The 20,360-nt window shown below is 41.0% G+C and overlaps 1 protein-coding gene across 2 annotated transcripts; it reads left to right on the top strand.

The window, feature by feature from the left end:
- The first annotated feature begins 7,545 nt into the window (after positions 1-7,545).
- bcl10 (BCL10 immune signaling adaptor) lies at positions 7,546-18,814 on the top strand. 2 transcript variants are annotated; one of them, XM_079614526.1, is made up of 4 exons: positions 7,546-7,834; positions 8,945-9,044; positions 10,336-10,624; positions 17,599-18,814. In XM_079614526.1, the coding sequence occupies exons 2-4, from the start codon at positions 9,018-9,020 to the stop codon at positions 17,991-17,993; spliced, it is 711 nt and encodes a 236-aa protein (XP_079470652.1). In that variant the 5' UTR covers positions 7,546-7,834; positions 8,945-9,017; the 3' UTR covers positions 17,994-18,814. The 2 variants fall into 2 exon arrangements, with proteins under 2 accessions (XP_079470652.1, XP_079470651.1); XM_079614525.1 differs by lacking the exon at positions 8,945-9,044 and having other exon boundaries at positions 7,555-7,834.
- The last annotated feature ends 1,546 nt before the right edge of the window (positions 18,815-20,360 follow it).

The raw sequence follows: 20,360 nt of genomic DNA, 5'->3' as shown, positions 1-20,360 counted from the left end.
GTGGGAAATTTTACCTTTTTTCATAAGATTTCATTAAGAACCATGTTTTTAAAGTGATGTTAAGAACCTTTTAAATATTTGTATTAATATTTTATATATATATATACATAAAAAAAAGAAAAAAATATGTATATATATAAACGAGGTCGTAAGTGAACATGCGATGATCACTTCAAGGAAGTAATTTGATCATTTACGGTAATTTTGTTTGTGATATTTCACACATTTGTCATGTTATTTTTAAACATTTAAAAATAAGTGTCATTGGTAAGAAATGTGTTAGGTAGCCTAGATGAGTCAAAAGATGAGACGACAAGTTTTTAAGTTGAGAGCAGAGAAATACACACACAACGTATATTTTACGCATATATTACTACATTTATTTTATATATATATATAACACATTTAATTTATATGCAAAACAGTTGTGTTAACAGTAATCCTGCTTTCCAGCAATCCGCCCCTCTCTCTGTCTCACTTCACTTCCTGTTTACACCTCTTTTCTGTTCACCTGAGGTGGTTAACAATCCATAGGTCTATGTTGGCATTTTATGAAAACAGAAACATCTTGACACTATTATCAAAGTGTTGAGTTTCCTTCCTTTAGGTTTTGGATTGATGGAACATCACAGAGGTCAGCATTATGAAGACCTGTCCACAGTTACGATTCCACACAGGTGAGTCTTCTACAATGTGTTTCACCTTTTCATAGGACCACTGTGTTTAGAAAACATACTCGGTTGCCTAACGTAACCTCGGTTCTCTCTAGATGAGGGAACGAATACTGCGTAATAGTATTACGCAACGGGTAACGTCATCTTTGCTCGAGATATGAAGCCAAAAATGTATCTTTAAATTTTGTATATATTGTCAACGCAGTGCAGCAGCAGGCAGACCTAGAGCAGGCTGTCTAGCGTGCCCATTGGCTGCCACTGAGCTGGGCGTGACATCACGCCCAATGAGGACGCTTCGCGCCCTCCCTCATCATAGCTCACCAGAATGGGGGTGGCTTGGCTTATAAAATGAAGGGCTCAGGGGCTGCTTAGCTGGTTTTTCATCGCTTGAAGCGAAGTGAGCTCGGGGTGTGATCGCGGCTGCTTACGCAGTACTCGTTCCCTCATCTAGAGAGAACCGAGGTTACGTTGGGTAACCGAGTACGTTCTCTTACGAGAGGTTCTCTCGTACTGCGTAATAGTATTACGCAATGGGAACCCCTTGTCAACGCCGTGCGTGCCAAGCATTCACTACATGAGTCCCAGGGGGGAACGCCCCGGGGGACACAGATAAGTGGGAATCAGGCGGCCAACAGAGTGGGCTCGCACATGTACATAAGCACACCGTAGGGCAGGGGTAGGGAACGTCGGTCCTGGAGAGCCATAGCCCTGCAGAGTTTAGTACCCTAATCAAACACACCTGAACCAGCTAATCAATGTCTTTAGGATCATTAAGGCTACAATCAGGTGAGTTTTTATCAGGGTTGGAGCTAAACTCTGCAGGGCTATGGCACCGCTGGTCTATACTGAACTTATCGACCCTTATAGTGCAGCTCAACCAGGGCAGTCGAATAGAGACTTTAGACTGAAAGGAGTCTAGCCTGCAGGGCGGGAACTTCCAGGTTATAGAACCTAACAAATGTAGAGGGGGAGGCCCAGCCTGCCGGCGTACAAATGTCATGAATAGAAATCCCGCTGGACCAAGCCCACGAGGAGGCCATGCCTCTGGTGGAGTGAGCCCTGACGCCCAGAGGGCATCGCAGGTCTTTAGACGCATAAGCCTAAGCAATAGCGTCCACTATCCAACTGGATAGACTGTGTTTCAAGGCGGCGAGACCCTTGGTGCGCCCACAAAACGAAACGAAAAGCTGCTCCGAGCGCCTGAAGTCGGCGGAGCGCGTGATGTAAATTCTCAGCGCTCTGACAGGGCAAAGGAGGTTCGCGTCGACCTCGCTGCTGGATGTCGGCAAAGCTGAGAGTATATAAAACAGGAGAGAGGCACTATGCATAAATTGTTTTATTTGCACAAATAAAGCTGAGAAGTGAAAAGATCTGCGCCCTGAAGGGGGTGCCGATCGCTTTGGGGATATAGCCATGTCTCGGTTTAAGGGCGACTTTAGAGTCATTAGGTCCGAACTGGAGACACGCAGCGCTGCGTTAACAGATAACGCGTGTAAGTCACCCACACGTTTAACTGATGACAGGGCAATCAGAAACGCGATTTTGAAGGAAGCAAAGCACCCATGAAACCCCACAAGCTTGTGGTTCTAAGCCTTTGTCAGTGCACCATTCGGTAAACACAGACCATTTGGACTCATAAAGCCGCCTGGTAGAGGGGGCTCTAGACTGCGTGATCGTGTTCACGACCCCTTCTGGCAGAGCTACGGGTATCCGTTGATTATCCTTGCATGCAGAGACCAGCGCTCTGGATGAGGATGCCAAATCGACCCGCCGGCTTGAGAGAGGAGATCTCTCCTCACCGGGATCGGCCATGGGGCTGAGTCTGACAGCCGCACCAACTCCGGGAACCATGTCTGGTTCTCCCATCGGGGGGCTATGAGGAGCACCGAATCTATCCAGAGAACCTGTGGTAACATTGAGACCGGAGGGAACGCGTACAACGGGCAGCTGGGCCACGTTTGGGCCAGGGCGTCCTCGTTCTTCGAAAAGAATCTTGGGCAGTGGGCGTTGTCTTTCGACGCAAATAGGTCGACTTTCGCCCTGCCGAAAAGGCGCCACAGTAGCTGGACTGTCTGCGGGTGCAGGGACCATTCCCCCGGGGGAACGTTGTCCTTGGACAGTTTGTCCGGGCCATCGTTCAGGTGACCCGGCACATGCGCGGCTCTGAGCGAGCGCAAGGGGTGCTGAGCCCAAACGAGCAGGCGTTCCGCCAGATCACAGAGGACTCTGGATCTGACACCGCCCAGGCGGTTCACGTAGGACACCACAGACATGTTATCCATGCAAACCAGTACGTGATGGCCCCGCAGAGATGGGAGGAAGTATTTCAAAGTTTTCTCGACCGCTATCATCACCAGTGTGAAGTGTGACTTCTCCGAGTCTGACCAGAGGCCAAAGACCGGTCTGCCCTCGAAAAGACCGCCACAACCCAGGTTGGAGGCGTACGTCAGGATGATTTTTCGGTACGAGACAACTCCCATTGTCACTCCCCGCTGATACCAGTCGGCCGCTATCCAGGGCTGCAGAGCTGAAACGCAGCTCTGAGTCACTCTGATTCGCGAGCCGCCGACGGCCCAGGCTCGGTGATGTACACGAGCATTCAGCCAGCGTTGCAGAGGGCGCATACACAGTAGACCCAGCTGGAGCACTGCTGTGGCTGAAGCCATAAAGGCCAGCATTCTCTGAAACGTTTTCAGGGGGAAAACACTACCTTTCTGGAAAGACGTGGCCAGACGCTGAACACGGCGCGCGCTGTGTTGACAAGCGAGCCGTCATAGCCACCGAGTCGAGCTCTATTCCCAGAAAAGAGGTTGACTGACGGGGCAGCAGTGAGCTCTTGGCCCAGTTCACCGTGAGACCCAAGCTTTCCAGATGACTGAGTAGCACTGCTCTGTGAGACATGAGTTCTGCCTCCGATTGTGCTAAAATCAGCCAATCGTCCAAATAGTTCAGAATTCAAATATCCTGACTTCTCAGGGGAGCGAGAGCCGCATCCATGGATTTCGTAAATGTACGGAGTGCTAACGACAGGCCGAACGGTAGGACGGTGTACTGATATACCTGACCGTCCGTTTATTTTGTACTCATGCATTTTACTGATGCTGTGATTGCAGCTATATAAAACATGTATGACTTGCTCTCAAACTAAGCCGCATGCACCACTTGTCACCATGATGGTAACTCTCCTAAAACCAACATTGACAGAAATTCTTTTATATTAGCATAACAAAACTAGCCTGACTTCGTCATACTCATATTCTAGGCAGAATGTGAGTCTGATACTGCTCCATAGGGCTTTGATTATGAGACGTGTCTTAACCCAACCAGGAAAAAAAAAATAACTCTGCACTCAATTGGCCAGATGATACACAAACCACGTTTTTCTGCTGGATAAAGCAAACCAGCGTCTCGCTAGTAAAGTTTTGATGGATGCGAGTTGTAATCAAGGTAAAGATGATTACAGTGATGTACAGAAGTCGTACAGTGGCACACATGAGTCCATTATTATTGATGTGCAAAACAAACAGTGTAACAGCTCTATAGATGCACTGGTAACTAATGGCGTGATTTGTATATACATTTCTGTAAAACATAAGTTGGACATTGTGAAAAGCGCTGTACAAATAAATGTGAACTAAATTATTTTTTTATTATGAACAGACACATTTCAGTGCATTCACATTGTTTCCACACACTTCAGGATAGTGTTTTTATCTGTCTCGTATGTTGCCGTGTTCAGTAATCCTGAATGGATACATGTACTGTGGTAGGTATGTGCAGTCAGGTCAAGGTGGTTGGTTTAGGTTTTTGTAAGCATCTTCATGTGGTCCTGTTCAGTATTGCAACTTGACATGCCTAAAACGATTTCACGATAAGTACATTTAATCTATTGACAGCCCTAGAGCAAATATATGATTTACCTATAAGACTGGACCACACACCACTGTTCTGACTTGTCAATTTTCAGCATCAATTTTTCATCTTGCATCAAAATCCTGTCTATACATTGTATGCATTTGAAGTTGGGTTTTAATGTACCCAAGAGTACCTAAAATAAAAAGAGTTTAATATACAGGTGTAACGTTCGGAATCCACTGAAGACGAAGATTATATCAAAGTTTATTTAACAAGAACTTACAAACATTATCTTTGTCGGTAGGGATGGCTGACGCGAAACTGACGTTCCGAAGCTTTTTGAGATCCCGAAGCGCAGATGTTTCGAAACACTGATCCGAAGCGTGATTGATTAAGTTTATTTAACAAGAACTTACAAAAGCCAACAATACGAAACAGCATGCAAAGCACAACCAATAACCGACACAGAACATTCTTCTTCTATTTCTTGGCAGATGACTCTTCTGTAGTATACCGCCACCAACTGTACAGGAGTGTGTAATGCCATGAACCTCATAGAGTCTAGGCTTCCATTAATAAAAAAATAAAAAAATTTATATTATATTCAATTATATTCTTTTCATTAAACCAGTGTTATTAAGATAAATAAATAAAGCTTTTAAGTCTCTCCCTTGTTATGCCCTTTTCTTCTAGAATTTCATGGATAGAGTTCTCCCCTTCCATTTCCTGCCAGATTATTTTATTATCATTATACCTTTCACAAGTAAAAAGTACATGATTAACATCTTCTCTGTCTTGACACACTATGCATAAACCATTACCCCTTCCTACTATATGCAAAGTGGAATTTAGTCCTGTATGTCCTAGTCTAAGTCTGGTGTAGACCACTTCTCCTCTTCTGTTTAGACTCAGTGAAGTACTTTCCCCTGTCACATTCTTCTGAGATTTATAGTAGTGTCTTGCATTAAATTCTGCCTCCCATTCCCTTTGTCATTTTTGTATAATTACTGATTTGATTATGGATTTGGCTTCACCCTTACCCATTGGAACATTAATTCCTATATATTTGTTTTCCAACATTTTTTTGCAATATTATCTGCCTCCGTATTACCTTTAATGCCTATATGAGCTGGAACCCAACACAACTGAACACTGATTCCAAGGTTCTTGAGTTGTTGTAACACATATTTCAATAATGAAATCTTCCCTTGAAGAGTGACCTGTATCTAGACAATGTAAAGCTGCCATGGAGTCTGTACAGATTACATTTCTCAATATCTTAACCTCTTCAATCCACCTAAGGGCTGTTATTAATCCAGACATTTCAATAGAGTATACAGATAAAAAATTATTTAGTCTATACCCCTCTCTTTTGTTAAATTCTGGGACATATATCCCAATACCACAATGCCCATTTTGTGGATATTTTGATCCATCAGTATATATTTGAACATATCCATATAATGATGTTTTTAAATATCCCTGGCAATGCTGCAAAACTTTGTTCAGTTGGAAATTATTTTTGTCCTTTCAGTAATTCACTGTTAACCTCAGGTGATGGAAGAAACCATGGGGGAACCGCACTTAAAACCAGTGAAGGACTACATTTCAATTCTTTAATTCTGTATTGTTCTGCTATACTGTTAATGCTCCAGCCAAACCCTTTTGATTCTGTGCGATACTCCCAGCAATCATTAAGAACTGAAATTGCTGGATTATTGATACTTCCCATCAGCCTGACCCAATATGTTTGAGACAACTTAATATATCTTAGACTAAAGTGGAAATATTCTTCAGATTCTACTAATAACGCACTTGTGGGGGTTGAGACAGAACATCGAACAAGGAGGAACTTAAATACACAGTGAACAATGAAGACAACAGCTGAAGACGGTGAGTGATGACGACGATGATTGCTGGCAGGTGCGGGTGATGGTGAAGGAGGTGCAGGTGTGGGCAAGGAGGATGCTGGGAACTGTAGTGCAGACGGAGACTGACACATGACAGTGACGATGACATTAGGTCGTGACTGTGATAATTTGTGGCTCTTAGTTTATTTTTATTAATTAACCACTTGTAAACTTTAAATGTTCACCGTTCTTTTTTCTATAAATATAGGATTTGTATTACATCTTCATTGAGTCGAATCGCAAATCGAATTTAGAATCGAAATCAAATCGAATTTAGAGCTTGTGAATCGAAATCAAAACATCTGAATCGATACCCAGCCCTAGTTATTAGTAAGATTGCACATTATATGAAAATATGTAAGAAAGTATACAAAGCCTAATGAGATGAAGTAAAAAAGAAAGACTGTGATGAACCCTGACCCAGCAGGGGGAGCCATTGAGTCCAAGGTTGCATGCAATGCTCAAGTAGCTATGCTTAATTAACTTAACTTATTAAACATGCATTCAGATATCACACACTGTTACACGTTACATAAGGCTACTATAGAAATAACTATAAATTATGCATTATTACAAGCAACTAACCCTAAACCAAACCATAACCCTAACCCTATAGCGAGTACATGTTATTAATTAGCATTACTCAGTGCTACTACTTAATTGAGTAATTACACTGTAATAACAACAACACCTTAAAATAAAATAAAGGGTTACACTTTATTTTAAGGTGTTCCTGTTACAGAGTAATCATACATGTATGTACTGAGTAGGCTAATAATAATTAACTACATACTTACTAACTTAGGGTTAGGGTTTGGTTTAGCTAGTTGCAACTTGCTTGTATAATTTATAGTAGCTGTGTAATGGACACTGTAAAATAAAGTGTTACCAAAATAAAGTGTAAGCTTGCCAGTAAACAAACAAATTGAGAATCCTGAAATAAGGTATAAAACGAAGGAACAGAAGCTTTCAGAAGAATCAGAGAAAAGAGAAGTGATTTTTTTCCATGTGGCAGATGATGTGCAACAGCACAATTACTGCAGATGTAGATATTATACATTGAGCAAATATCATGGATTGTGACGTGTAGTACGCCTCTATGCGTCAAATAAGGAAGTCGGAGATCCCGGTAGTTCCCCTTTACTTTAGAGAACTATCGTACAGTTCAGTCACAACAGAAGTAAGGAGTTCGTGCATCGCCAGCGCATGTTTATAAAAGTCTATCATATAAATAGTCCTTTCATTCCTTTCCCGTCTTTTTGACGTGGAAATACGTATTCATATTTTCTTACCGGAACTAGTTGAGAACTCAGAAGACTGAGGCGAAAGCAGAAGACAGGGAGGATGGAGGCTTCTCACCTGACGGAGGACGAAATGGCCGATGTAAAGAAGGAAGTGAGTCGCTATCTATCATGTGGAGGAAAGTGTGCGTTAAACAGATTGTCTGTGAACGTGTTTGCGAGTTTGGCAGATTTTGCGTTCGATAAAGTGGAAGTGAAAGCGGTGTGAGCCGCTGATCATAACCTCGGTCGAAATATAGTTGAGTATTTTCATTGAGTTGCTGTAATGAACTGTAAACAGTAACCACTACGCGATAAACATTATATTAGACATAGTTAAAGTTTGTATGTAACTCTGGACACATGATTAAAAAACAAAGGTTAACCTTTATTTCTAGTAGCTTATCTCTCCTGCTTCGTTTAAATTTGTGAGAATTCAAATCACTAGTGTGTAAACATGCATTCCTTTGATTTGGTAATATTTCAGTCGCCCAGACGTTTTAAAGCAGGCTAGTGGTTCACCAACATGGTATATGGCATTATAATGAATAACAATTTAATTTACTTTTTTTGTTTTTTAAATCATAAAATAATGTCTTATTTCTATCTTACACTAGGCGTTTTGTCACGTCCCTGAGGCACTTCACTGAATTTTTACTATGGAAAATGTAACAAAATGTGCACAGTAGGCTATATATATATATATATATATATATATTTTTTTTAAATTGCAATATTGTTAGTATTTGTTACTTTCTTGTGAATATTTTTTTTTTTTTAAATGAAAGCTATATAAAGTTATGTCCCTTAGTCTGAACTCAACCCCATCATCCCAAACATTATGTGTCTATAATAATTTAGACTCAACCTGTAAGTGACATCATTTCCCAGAAATGACATCATTCAGGTGTAACAGTGGTGCAGAAGATGGTAACTAGTATCATACTTTTTATTCATATTTCTTAAGGCATATTTTAGTCAGGGAGTGTACTGTCAAGCTTAACAACTCAACTCAACCCCATCACATAAAATGAAGATGGAAAAAGATTATTTTAAGCATATGCAATGTACTTATTTAATTTCTGCCATGCATGGTCTACTCTCTTACACTACATGAGGAGCAGTGGCCATTAAAAAAAAAAAAAAAACTCAACGATTTGTGGTTGTCATGTTCAAAGTTTTGTCATAAATAGAATATTTGATGTAATGTGTCCACTTATGTCAGGAATGGCAGCCACATCAGCGGTTTGGCATGCAGATATGTTGACCCAGAAAGAAGAGCTCAATATGAGAGAGAGATGGGGACTACACAAGCTTTCTCCCCGGTTAGTGACATCACAAACCCTAAAATTTACATAACCCCGCCCCTGGGAACGCAATTTATAGATAATCATGACAGAATATGCTAATCAATGACTAGAAGATAGTTAACTCCACATCAGCAATATAAAATGAGAAATTTCCTGTTGCTTCTACATGTCGTCACTTCTACTTGAGTCTCTCCATCTTTCTGACTTCGGTTTGAACATAAAAGTCTAAAAGTTTTTGAGATTTTGTGTGTGTGTCTGTGTCTGTGTGTGTGTGTCTGTGTGTGTGTGTGTGTGTGTGTGTGTGTGTGTGTGTGTGTGTGTGTGTGTGTGTGTGTGTGTGTGTGTGTGTGTGTGTGTGTGTGTGTGTGTGTGTGTGAGGTAATCGGAGCTGCTAACACACATGAGCTCTCGAAGCACCGCCCCCTGTGCCGGGAGCAGCAGCTCATTTGCATTTAAAGGGACAGACACAAAAACAGTGCGTTTTTGCTCACCCTCACAAAGTGACAACTTTAACATGCTATATAACAATATCTGTGGGGTATTTAGAGCTAAAACTTCACACACACACTCTGCGGACATCAGAGACTTATTTTACATCTTGTGAAAAGGGCATTATACCGCCCCTTTAGTTCTGAACGTGTCACGTGTTCATATTGCACCAAATACGACACTGTACTCGGTGTTAGCATTTGTACACATATTTGGTGTTGCTTTCTACCGAAGCTTCGAAGCTCAAAAAATGGTATTCGGACCAGCCCTAGATTTTGGACATACCTCTTGGCTTACATATTATTTTTAGCTTACTATATAGTATGGAAGTTGGCATATTCAGAGGCAGGGATAGTGTTTTTCAACTCCGGGCCTCAGGATACCAGAATGTTTTAGATGTCTCACTAATTAAAACACTCTGCTTTATAGAATATACTATTTTAAAATATCATGATTTCATTTCTTTGACCAATGGTTAAGTGTATTGTGATTGGTCGAGCGCTTCGAGTGTGTTTGGGAAATGTCCCGCCCCTTACCATAGCCGCCAGTTTAACACACTACTAACTAACTCAACCAGGCCCCGCCCCTTTATTCTGCGCATTAATTATTATAATGAGGAATATTGTGACGTGTTCGTTCCCGGAAGAAACTCGAGACTACAATGGAGGCGTTTCAGGAGTTCAGAAACACTGACGCTGATATAGAGAAGAACTGGAGCGTCTCATGATCACACAGCAACACTACACACTGAAGAGAGATGAGAATGATTGTAAATGTCAGCCTGTAAGTATTTCACTCTGGTGTTTTTTCATGGTAGGCCATAGACCGGTTACGACCGTACCTGGTGGATAAGATCATTGCTGAGCGGCACTTTGATTACCTGCGCTCCAAGAAGATCCTGACCCGAGAAGACACGGAGGAGATCAGCTGCAGGACCACCCGAGGGAAACGCACTAGCAAACTGCTGGATATCCTGGCAGAAAACCCACGCGGTTTAGACGTGCTCATCGAGTCCATCAAGTGGGGCCGAACACTCAACTTCATCATCGCAAAGATCACCGATGAGGTGCAGCGCGTGAAAAACGAGCGACTGGAAGCTTTAAAAGGTAAGAAAGAACATACATTATTGACAGGGGTCATATCATGAAATCAAATGTTGCTGTCGAGTGGAAACCTTCAAACTTTGTCTTTTTTTTTCCATTAATCATTAGGCTACTATTGGTCACCTTTTACGTCTGTCTGTGGGTTTTGCAAATATCTAAGCAATGTAAAGTATTAAAAAGAGCTTGTGACTAAACCCTGTATTGTGAATGAAGTGCCGCATGCAGTTTGGAGAGTCTCTGCTTATTTACGTTGTGAGGGCGAATAAAGAACCGGCTGTTTGAATAAGTTCAGCGTTTTCTTTACTCAAGAAAAACAGATTAGCTTATAACGCTAGTATATGGGGCATCGAAAGTAAAAGTAAATCGCTAGTTAATACCACTAACACGGCTCAGAATAGCCTCACACTAACATGGTAGCGCAATGAGGGTCTGTCTTTATAAAGTATCTTCTTATTAAACTGTCTGGACAGTTACACAGTTCTCAATGCTTCGGTTTGCATGTAGGGACCATCATTGCGCTACCGTGTTAGTGTGGGGCTATTCTGAGCCGTGTTAGTGGTATTAACTAGCGATTTCTTTTTACTTATATTCGATGCCCCATATGCTAGCGTTATAAGCTAATCTGTTTTTAGAGATAAAACACTTTACATTCGATTATCATGAAAACACATCCCAGAGAACGGTCGACTCAGTAACCGTGTGTTATTAACCCCTAGGGTTATTTTTCACTGGAATTGTCCTTCAAGTCTTTACTCAAGAAACACTCCCGTGGTTTCACAGTCAAGGCTTGAGTCTAGTCTCAGAATAAAATGCATGTTTGAGCAGTTTTAACTGAAAGCATATCTTAAAATATATCAGTGCCATTGTTTTGTCTCAAGATGCACACCAGTAATGGTTTTTTTTTTTTCTAAGGCATGTTTATAAAAGCTACATAGATGTCCCAATTGAACTAAGGCCTAACCCTGGCTTAATCTAAGCCCTGACTGTGAAACCAGGCCTATATAAAGGATGATGTTTTATGTATTAGAGGAGCGGAGAAAAGTGTCTTAGTCTGACATTTGTCAAATTAGTAAAAAATGTAAACAAACCTTTTGTGATGGAAGGAGATAATTAGTAATTTTAGTTTGGTTTGAACAAATGCTATTTTGCGGTGAGGAGTTTTTAAGGTCTGAAACTTATTTTTATTGAACAATTACCTTTTATATGTCAAACATGTTTAAGAGCGAGCCCCATGCACATCTGTGTTTATCACTGTCCACTTGTGATTGGATCGACCAAAGCGTATGTAAATTAGGGGTGGGGAAAAAAATCGATACAGCATAGTATCGCGATATTTTCTGTGGCAATACTGTATCGATACACAGGCGCCAAGCATCAATCTTTTATTATTTAAATTACACATGAGAATTTAAAGGGATAGTTCACTTTGAAATACATTTTTGATATGTTTTATCTTACCTCAAGGGCATCCAAGATGTTGTGTCTTTGTTTCCACAGTATTTTCAATTTTTATATTTTTAGGTCAAACCGTTGTTGTCTGTCAGTCATATCATGCAGGTCTATGGGGTCCACCTCAAAGAGCATGCACAGAGAAGTCCAAATGAAACATGATTTAATGACTCGTAAATGTAAGTACACATTGATGGCCTAAGACACGAAACGAGCGGTTTGTGTGAGAAAACGAACAGTATTTATCGTTTTTACCTCTTGTAACAAAGCCATGTCCAAGTGATCTGAGGGCGCGGGCGCATCCTGGTGTGTGACGTGTGCGCAGACTGGTGCATAGATATATATATACACTAGATGTCGCCTTGGCAACGGCAGTTCATTGGAACGAATGTCTTTAATGCGACATCTAGTGTATATATATCTATGCACCAGTCTGCACACACGTCACACACCAGGATGCGCTCGCGCCCTCAGATCACTTGGTCGTGGCTGTGTTACAAGAGGTAAAAACGATATAAATACTGTTCGTTTTCTCACACAAACCGCTCGTTTCGTGTCTTAGGCCATCAATGTGTACTTACATTTACGAGTCATTAAATCATGTTTAATTTGGACTTCTCTGTGCATGCTCTTTGAGGTGGACCCCATAGACCTGCATGATATGACTGACAGACAACAACGGTTTGACCTAAAAATATCAAAATGGAAAATACTGTGGAAACAAAGACACAGACGTTTTTTCCTTATCTAAAAGAGCAAATTGTGGGCGTTGTTGCAAATAACAGGCGTTATACCGGTATATAACAAGTGCGGGCGTTGTTGCATCTCATCAATACCTGTAGTAACACAGCAGTGCATACCTGTTTGTATTACAGTCTAGTCCACCTTAAATGCAAACAGTTCAGTTTGCCAGGTGTATGCAACATTTATCACAGGTTCATGTAAGTGTTTGTTAGTTAGTCCGCTTGACAATCACATTTTGCGGCAATAAAATTGATGTGACATGAACAAACCGATGTTGAAAGTTTTCCTTTGCGGACATAATTTGAAGTTGGAAAAAGGTAAAAAATTGCAATATATCGCAATATGTTTAAAATCGCAATAATATCGTATCGTGACCCAAGTATCGGGATAATATCGTATCGTGGTGCCTCTGGTGATTCCCACCCCTAATGTAAATTGGGCCAAATGTTTCTCCACATTGATAGTTAACGGCATGCTCACTGCTGTGTGTCCATACTTCACTGAAGTATGATATAATAATAATAATAATAATTCATTACATTTATATAGCGCTTTTCTGGACACTCAAAGCACTTTACATAGAAGGGGGAATCTCTTCAAACACCACCAATGTGCAGCATCACCTGATGATGCGACGGCAGCCATATTGCGCCAGAACGCCCACCACACACCAGCTTACTGGTGGAGAGGAGACAGTGATGAAGCCAATCAGTGTATATATGAGGATGATTAGGAGGCCATGATGGACAGAGGCCACTGGGCATATTTTGGCCAGGATGCCGGGGTTACACCCCTACTCTTTCGAAAGACATCCTGGGATTTTTAATGAGCACAGAGAGTCAGGACCTCGGTTTAACGTCTCATCCGAAGCGCTCTTTGTCAGTATAGTGTCCCCGTCACTACACTGGGGCGTTAGGACCCGCACAGACCACAGGGTGAGCGCCCCCTGCTGGCCACACTAACACCTCTTCCAGCAGCAACCTGGTTTTCTCAGGAGGTCTCCCATCCAAGTACTGACCAGACTCAGCCCTGCTTAGCTTCAGTGGGCAACCAGTCTTGGGCTACAGGGTGATATGGCTGCTTATTATGATATTTATATCATAATCATAATCATATCATATGGGATATTTATTATTAACAAGATCCATTCGCTGCATTTGAAATTAGTTCATTATTTTTGCAAGTTAAACTTGAACAAAAGATGAGTGGATGCTGATGAAAACAGTGACTCAAAGACGTTCAGCCTTTTGTGTGTTTGGCCATATGATGAAGTGGCAGTGGTGAACGGTTTACATTGAGTAGGCTCTTCGGCTTTTATAACTCGTATAGTGTGATATAGTGAGAATATGAAGCTCAAACTGGAGAAGGGAAAAGACACCTCACATTTATTCAGAGCAGAAATATGCCATTTGGTCCAGATGCTGATACTTGCATGAAATGCATATAAATATCAGTCGTCATCCTATATCTGCCAATAATGTCTTAGTAAGATTATATTTAAATGCTTAGTTTTATGATCAACTGTAGTTTGAAAACGTAATGCATTGCAATACAATGATGATTGAGAGATGAATGAATAAACCTTGATCAAGCCTGATGATTATATTTGAGACTCATGATTTTTCTATAAAATGATGTATGGATAATCAAGTGAACCGAAGCGGCTTCAGTCCAGCTGAAAATATTACTAACAATATCAAAGCTATTAAGGTTTGCTTGATATAAATCAGTGCAGATTTGACAGCAGAAAGGAGGACGTTTGTACAATTATCCTGAAGGACTTTTGCTTGATAAAACAGTGTGAACGATCAGTCAGGCAACAGAAGGACTGGAGGAGATTGAGAGACGGGTTTATCAGCAGTTTTGATCATTTAGAGGCCGTAGAAATGTGCGCATCAAAGCTACAGGAGGCGTTATAGGGTTAATTACGGTGGCCGAGAGAGCTCAATGCGCTGCGACTGAAGAAAACACATGCAAATAGAAAAAACACCCACAAATTAAGAAAACATCTTTATCAGACAGTTTCACAACACATGTGTGCTCCAAATACTCACGACACAACCACATACAGAAACTGCTGCAAATAACAGACCACAGCGGAAGTGTGTCCAGGGGAACCAGAGAAGTGACGAACCCGACTGGGACGCGCTTACAGCTCAGAAGTCGACTTTTTTTAATTTAATTTTATTTCTTTATTTTTTTTTTGCAAAACATATAGAGATTACATTTTTCTGACATACAAGTTGTATACAATGTATTAACAATATGTTCAATGTCATCAGAATACACATGAGAAAAGAACAATGAACGGCACAGACTAAAAGATTTTAGATTCAAGAAGAACCATATCATAACAGATTAAAATCGAGAAATTAATATTGTCACATGTTCAACTGTTGTAGCTTATACACGGTGTGTCCTTAATAATCATTTATAATAACAAACACCGCAATATTCCATAAAAATAAGACTTTAAAGGGGTCGTGAATTGAGAAATCAAATTTTCCTTGATCTTTCGACCTATAAGAGGTCCAATCAAACAGTTTTAATGGAAAAGCTCCGGAAACGACTCTTTCTGGATTTTGTCACATTATTACACCATAGTGAAAGACCGCCTCTGCAGAAGAAGATCACCGCCCACTTCCACATCATGTCCTCTTTAGCCCCGCCCACCGGTCCGCAGGTCGTGTAGTGTTCGAGACAGAAGCACACGCAGGATTGCGATCGAGATGCCTCTACGGGACGCTGGAAGGGCCAATTGTGGAATAACACAGTCGTTGTATTGCCATCCTGTTAGCGCTGATGAACTTTACTTTTAACAACGTTCCAGACAGATCGCGTCTGTTTAGTTTAGTTTAGTATTATTTGCACAAATGTTAAATGTATACAATAAGAGCAAGAAACCCCCCCCCCCCCCCCCCCCAAATACTGTGCCGGGAGAGGCAGAAACCCAAAAGTGCTTATTTAAAGCCCCCCTTAAACAACAAACAAATTAAAGAAAGAGCTAAACTACAATAACAAATATATAAATGTATATGACTGAATCAAATGAATTACAACATATATTGAAACCCCCCAAAAATATATATACCAAAAGCAACCCCTGTAGGGCTCATAAGTGCATAAACAACAACAACAACGACTAAAAATATATTACACAATTACAAAGCAACAATGAAATGATCCTTTATACATCTTTTATAATATATTAAAGATGAACATGTTCTTGCTGGATGGGATAAACCATTCCATAATCTGTTAGACACTGTTCGTTTGTTCGCTTCAGTTTTACTGACACAGACACAGTTCAACGCAGGCTTTTCAGGGAGGCTGAGCGTGTGAGAAGATGCAGTGATTAGATCCCACAGCAATGCCACAACACACGAGTGCCAGTCAGTGTTTTTACCATGCGTCACTATTGCTGTGTGTTACAGATCGCTTCATATGCTCTCACTGTACTCGCAAACACACGCACATTTTTCATTATTACAGACATACAAATTGTGAAGCCTTGCCAACAGTATGAAAGCCTATTAACAAAGATTGCATCATTTTATAGTTAATTGGCGCTGGGATTCAAAATTGCGGTTGTTTGACCAAAAGGTCCTGAGAGGAACTATTTTGTGTTCCTAGTGCAAAATAGATTTATTAAAGGAAATGAGGTTGAAAAATTTAAATTCTAATAGAAATACAAACCTGTGCCAAAATGTGTGCAGTTAGTAATAAAATACTGTACTACCTCACAAAAACATAAGGAATAAATATAAATCAAGATGATTAATTTCCACGCTGTATTTGATGTGTGGGTTCGGTTTCTTCTGATGAAAAGCTGAATTTCACTGGTTACCATTTCACAACATCGGAGGTTTGCAAAAGACTTCCACGTGTGTAATGGCACCAGTGACGTTGAAAATCATTTTAATATGCACAACTGTTTCCCAATCACAGCAGTGGCGTGTACTTCACAGTCTTCAATGTGACGCGTCCATCAAAACTAGTGTTTGAAAGAGAGGCTCACAAACAGGAGAGAAAATTACTTCTGAATAATATGTTTTTGATGTAAAAACTCTGCTTTCGTTTTAAAGGTTGGGTAGGTAAGAATTGTCTAAATAACTTTTTTTCAAATTGGCTTAAACTGTCTTTATATACCAATACATAATTAAAATGTAAGTACTTTGAAAAAGAGAGTATAAAAATTGAGTGACTCTAGTGTATTTAATCTTCAATAAACACAGCTCATTACTTCCTACCGGGACGAAACAAGTGATTGGCTTGCGCGACTGTCACTCTCCGTTGCCATGACTACCGCCGCTATTACTGGCTCCGCCCACGTGCTCGCAGTCGCGCTCCCGTTTTTAGGTGGGACTAGATGGAATTAATGAGCTGTGTTTATTGAAGATTAAATACACTAGAGTCACTCAGTTTTTTATACTCTCTATTTCAGAGTACTTGCATTTTAATTATGTATTGGTATATAAAGACAGTTTAAACAATTTTGAATAAAAGTTTTTTTAGACAATTCTGACCTACCCTACCTTTAACTGGACCTTTTAATTGTGCATTTCATGACCCCTTTAAAGGTGTGCAGCAACTGTCTTCCTAAGCTTTCTACATCTGGAGACTGTGGTTACTAAAAGAAGTTGCCTTTAATTCACAAGTAATATCTATAACTGATTAGTTTATTAAGTATTTGCAATAAGTTTCTTGGTTTTCTTAAAATCAATGTGTTGTGTTTATCACCTCCAGACATGCCGATATTAACCCCATATGTTCGTGTTTTGCAGCGGGGTCCTCCGCCAAGTCAGCTTATTCATGCACAAAAAGTGCAACCAATGACTTCTCCAAAATGGACTTGGACTATGACAAGTACTCCACTATATGTTATCATCCCGAAGGAGAGGCGAGCGCGTCCGCCTCGGTGGCTACGGGCTCCTTTAACCTGCGCTACGGCTCGGGGCGAGGGAGCGAGGCGGTGTCGGCGTGTGGAGGCAGCGGGAGCATGAACGTGTCCTCCACCAGCTCCAGCCTGCCTAAACCCGGAGACCCGGGGGCCCCGGCTGTTCCCGTGGAGCTGGAGGCGGAGGACGGCGACGCCGCGGCCTGTGGGAGCGCCGGATGTAGCGGAGACGCCAACTTCCAGCCGCTGCGCTCGCGCTCTTTGTCTCCGCACATGTCGTAGCGCCTGCATTCCCTCTCTGTGTGAGAGTCAGAACATTGTACAAACAACAGTCTGTCTTTCAAACTTTCTAAAATGCATGTTTTTTTATGAAGCTTACCCACAGTCAAGTGTTGCTAAAAGATGACGGATGAAGCTGGAATGACATGTATTGCTGTTGTTGCTGTTGTTGTTTAAAAGCAGAGGCTCTGTTCTGTCTTTTGATTCATACAATGGTCTGTCTGAATACTCGATTCTGATTGGAAGATGTGCAATAAAATATTTTATATGCACAAGTAGTTCCAGTCAGTTTAATCACTGCTATAGTAAAGCACTGTTTTCACTGAAGTGCACACACACATATCAAATGCCCCGCGCACAGACAGAAACATTCAGGAGCACTGACACTTGGTATCGACGCTCCCCGCGACTCGTATTAATGATAAAATAGCTTCGCTAATGAATCACTACATCATATTTCTTAGCAATGAGGGGGTTACATCACTGGTTTTGAAGTAAATCAACTCACAGCTTCGTTGTTAACAGAGAGAGAGAGACACTGAACAGACACATGTACGCATCTCTCTCTCTCTCTCTCTCTCACACACACACTCTCTCTCTTTCACACACACACACACACACACACACACTCTCTCTTTCTCTCTCTCACACACACACACTCACTCTCTCTCTCACACACACACACACTCTCTCTCTCACACACACATACACTCACTCACACTCTCTCTTTCTCTCACACACACACACACACTCGCTCTCTCTCTCTCAGTCGATAATTAATTCAAATAAATGCTATAATTCAAATAAATGTAATCTTAAGCACTACTTTATCTCTGTGTCTGATTCTAAGCGGGCAGAATGCTAGATCTAACTGAGGAAAATAACCATCGATGTTACTCTTCCAGTCTATTGTGCTGCAAACATCAATAACAGCTTAAAGTTGTCAATGCTGGCAAATTACCATGTATACTCTGAAAAATGCTGGGTTGTTTCAACCCATGTTTGGGTCAAATATGGACAAATCCAACCGTTGGTTTGAATTAACCAAATAACCAAACAACCTAGGTTAATTTAAACCAACGGCTGGGTTTGTCCGTATTTGACCCAAACATGGGTTGAAACAACCCAGCATTTCCAGAGTGTGTTAAGCGGGATAATCCACGGCTAACTGTGCATCAACACATTTGAATGCTCTCCGCTGGTTCTTTGTCTCCCCACAGCGTGCATTAAAACCGTTTGTAATTATCCGTTACATATTGACTGTTTAGAAAATATTCAGGCGGCCATGAAAGTTTTGTGAATATGATCAGAAATACTGGTGCTGGCTGAAAACTTGGTGGGGAAAGAGTTTAAAGGGATAGTTCGGCCAAAAATGATATTAAACCCATGATTTATTCACCCTCAAGCCGTTCGAGATGCATATGTCAATCATTTTTCGGACGAACACATTTTCAGTTATTTTAGAAAATGTCTTAGATCTTTCAGTGGTTATAATGTCCAGGTATGGGGTCCGACTCCAAGTCCCAAAAATGTGCATGCATCCTTCACTAAAGTAATCCATCCGGCTCCAGGTGGACCCCATACCTGGATATTATAACCACTGAAAGATCCAAGACATTTTCTAAAATAACTGAAAATGTGTTTGTCTGAAAAATGATTGACATATGCATCTCGAACGGCTTGAGGGCGAGTAAATCATGGGTTTAATATCATTTTTGGTCGAACTATCCCTTTAAAAACTGTCCAATCGACTGAAGTTTACTTATTAATTTTTGTGTTGGGACTACCAAAATCATTTTTTCCCTGCATTAACTGAAACTAAATAGCTCACGATGTTGAAGCATTAGCATTAGCATGATTTGCATATGGCTGGATCAGGAGAGTACATGTTGAAATGAAGTGAGTCTGAGTTTATGCTGAAGATGTGTGGTCACTGTTGTGCGGAGTAAAGCGTGTGGTGAGGTTGTGGGTGGCTGTGAGTAAAGTGTATAGTGTTAGTTGCTCCACAGCAATATCTGTACCTAAATCAGTGCAGAGATGAAGAACTTCTCACATGTGCATTGCAAACACAAGATAGCGTACACAGGAATTCATATTACTCACTTGTTGTAGTTGTGTAATGTATTGACAAATGTTAGGTTGACTTTACCTATTTGTGTGTGTGTTATAGCTGTTAAATTTAGGCAGACTACTCATTACATGGGTTGAATTCTACTACCCAAACCAAAATTATTGCAGATTGCCTGTTTTATTGAGTCGATTCTGTCGGATTTTACAGTGGATCATTGAGGACCGATCGAGTCGTGTAATAACCGCTGGTTATGGCTTGAGTTTGAGCATGCTGGTAATTTTGTCTGCTCAACAGGTACA

Source organism: Phoxinus phoxinus (assembly GCF_949152265.1).
Source record: "Phoxinus phoxinus genome assembly, chromosome: 5".
NCBI classification, from domain to species: Eukaryota; Metazoa; Chordata; class Actinopteri; order Cypriniformes; family Leuciscidae; genus Phoxinus; species Phoxinus phoxinus.
This window is presented reverse-complemented; position numbering and strand designations above follow the sequence as displayed.

Excerpts from the sequence above, each read along its gene's own strand:
- bcl10 (XM_079614525.1), top strand. The coding sequence starts at position 7,784 with ATGGAGGCTTCTCACCTGACGGAGGACGAAATGGCCGATGTAAAGAAG. Across the intron at positions 7,835-10,335 it reads TGGCCGATGTAAAGAAGGAA|GCCATAGACCGGTTACGACC; the intron begins GTGAGTCGCTAT and ends TTTTCATGGTAG. Across the intron at positions 10,625-17,598 it reads GCGACTGGAAGCTTTAAAAG|CGGGGTCCTCCGCCAAGTCA; the intron begins GTAAGAAAGAAC and ends CGTGTTTTGCAG.